The following is a 2,213-nucleotide window of genomic DNA, read 5'->3' as shown; positions in this document are numbered from 1 at the left end:
GTTTTAACTTTTAGCTACTGTTCTGCTTGTTTTAACTTTTAGCTACTGTTCTGCTTGTTTTAACTTTTAGCTACTGTTCTGCTTGTTTTAACTTTTAGCTACTGTTCTGCTTGTTTTAGCTTTTAGCTACTGTTCTGCCTGTTTTAGCTTTTGGCTACTGTTCCGCCTGTTTTAGCTTTTAGCTACTGTTCTGCTTGTTTTAACTTTTAGCTACTGTTCTGCTTGTTTTAGCTTTAGCTACTGTTCTGCCTGTTTTAGCTTTTGGCTACTGTTCTGCCTGTTTTAGCTTTTGGCTACTGTTCTGCCTGTTTTAACTTTTAGCTACTGTTCTGCTTGTTTTAACTTTTAGCTACTGTTCTGCTTGTTTTAGCTTTAGCTACTGTTTTGCTTGTTTAAGCTTTTAGCCACTGTTCTGCTTGTTTTAGCTTTAATAATTCAGTTTCAGCTTATTTAGCTAAGTTATTTAGCACTCATCCTTCACAGCTTTTTCCACAAAAAGGCTCAACTATCAAATTAATTGAACTGAACTGAACTGAACTGAATTGAACTATCAAATTACCAAACGGTATAAATTTTAATCTGGTTCAGCTACAACATTTTAGGTTTTAGCTTTTGTTTGGATACATTTAGCTCTCAACAATGTTTGTACAGTAATTTGTAAGCTTCTGGCGACTGTTTTGCACATTTTAAGTTTTTGCTACTACTTTGCTAATTTTAGATTTTAGCTATTATCAAGCTGCTAAGTTTAGACTTTGACTACAGTTTTAATAGATTTAGGTTTTAAGTATGATTTTGATGGCTTTATGTTTATCTACATTGAGCTTGTTGTAGCTTTTAGCTACTGTTCTTCTTGTTTAAACTTCACTTCAGTTCTTTGGCAAAGTCCTTTAGCACACATCACTCACAGCATTTTCACATGAAACCCATAAAACGGTCAAATCATAAAGTAAAGTCCACCTGTGTGTAACTAAAGTGTAACTTAATCTGCTTATAAACACAGCTGTTCTGTCAAAACCTGAGAGAAAACTACAGATCTTTAGAGAACAATCACGTCATGAAGACCAAGGAACACACCAGAAAGGTCTTTGTTTCACAGTTATACGTGCTCTATTGTCACATAAATTACTGTAGCAACTAATTATAGAAGTTCGGCTCTGGATCGTACCTTCTACTGACTTGGGTTCACAATTCAAAGTTCTAGTCTTGCACCGGAGTCCCTCTCCAGTCCCGTCTATCCAGATGTACATGGCCTGGACCTTGTCCCCCTGAGGGAGGTCCATGTACTGCTGCTTCACAGCTTTGTTCAGCTTGGAGCTTGTTGAGGTGGCCATCTTCTTCACCCCCAGAACCTGCAGAGAACAAAGACGTCACTGATCAGAGATAAATGATGAAAAACTCTACAAAATACATTTAAACTGGAGATAATAAAGAAAAAAGATCTTTAATAAGGCTTTAAGTTCCTTGAAGAAATGCATATCGCCCCAATGCTTCCCAGGCTTTTATGCTGACATAGTTTTTTAAGTTGTAAAATTTGGGTCAAACTTAAAATAAACAAACAAATAAACAAACAAACAAACAAACAAATAAATAAATAAATAAATAAATAAATAAATAAATAAATAAAAAGCCATTAAGCCCGAGCTCATAAGATGTCACGAGACGTCACGCGCAGTGTTAAGGATGACTACTGGTGTAGGCAAAGGACAATGATGTAATAAATATTTGACAGATTATTTCCGTAGTAAAACTCAGAAACAAGTATCGGAAACGATGTAATGAGCAGCAGACTGAAGAGAAACAGTTTGTTACCTTGTGTTAGGTGTAGAAAAACCTGGAGAGAGGAAAGGAGTCTCTGGATGTGCGCTCCGACTGCTGTTTGGTGTCTGCGCTCATTCCTGCGGGCCTCTCAGCCTCCCAGCAGCATTTATACCGCGGGCCCGCGGGCTCTGATTGGTCCACAGGGAACGTGACCAGCTCGTGAAGAAGAGATGAGAGACGCGCGCATGCGCAGAGGGGTTGCAGCTTTTACCTCGGGTTTAAAACCGACCGTAAACAGCTGGATAAGATCCACACATACAGTAAACAAGGTGAGCGCCATCTAGTGTCTGAAAACATCACAACTCAATCTATCTATCTATCTATCTATCTATCTATCTATCTATCTATCTATCTATCTATCTATCTATCTATCTATCTATCTATCTATCTATCTA

The 2,213-nt window shown here is 37.7% G+C and overlaps 1 protein-coding gene across 1 annotated transcript in view; it reads right to left on the bottom strand.

Moving 5' to 3' along the window:
• The window catches only part of glulb (glutamate-ammonia ligase (glutamine synthase) b), a 6,593-nt gene extending 4,500 nt beyond the window's left edge, over window positions 1–2,093 (bottom strand). The window contains exons 1-2 of the mRNA XM_014024069.1: window positions 1,810–2,093; window positions 1,166–1,349 (exon numbers count right to left, since the gene is read on the bottom strand). Of these exons, the coding sequence (XP_013879523.1) occupies window positions 1,166–1,331 (166 nt within the window). The 5' untranslated portion in view covers window positions 1,332–1,349; window positions 1,810–2,093. The remainder of the gene's footprint in view (window positions 1–1,165; window positions 1,350–1,809) is intronic.
• Between the last annotated feature and the right edge of the window lie 120 nt (window positions 2,094–2,213).

The sequence above is a fragment of the Austrofundulus limnaeus genome, unplaced genomic scaffold, assembly GCF_001266775.1.
Source record: "Austrofundulus limnaeus strain Quisiro unplaced genomic scaffold, Austrofundulus_limnaeus-1.0 Scaffold406, whole genome shotgun sequence".
NCBI lineage: Eukaryota > Metazoa > Chordata > Actinopteri > Cyprinodontiformes > Rivulidae > Austrofundulus > Austrofundulus limnaeus.
Note: the sequence above shows the minus strand (reverse complement) of the source record. Positions and strands in the feature narration are given on the sequence as shown.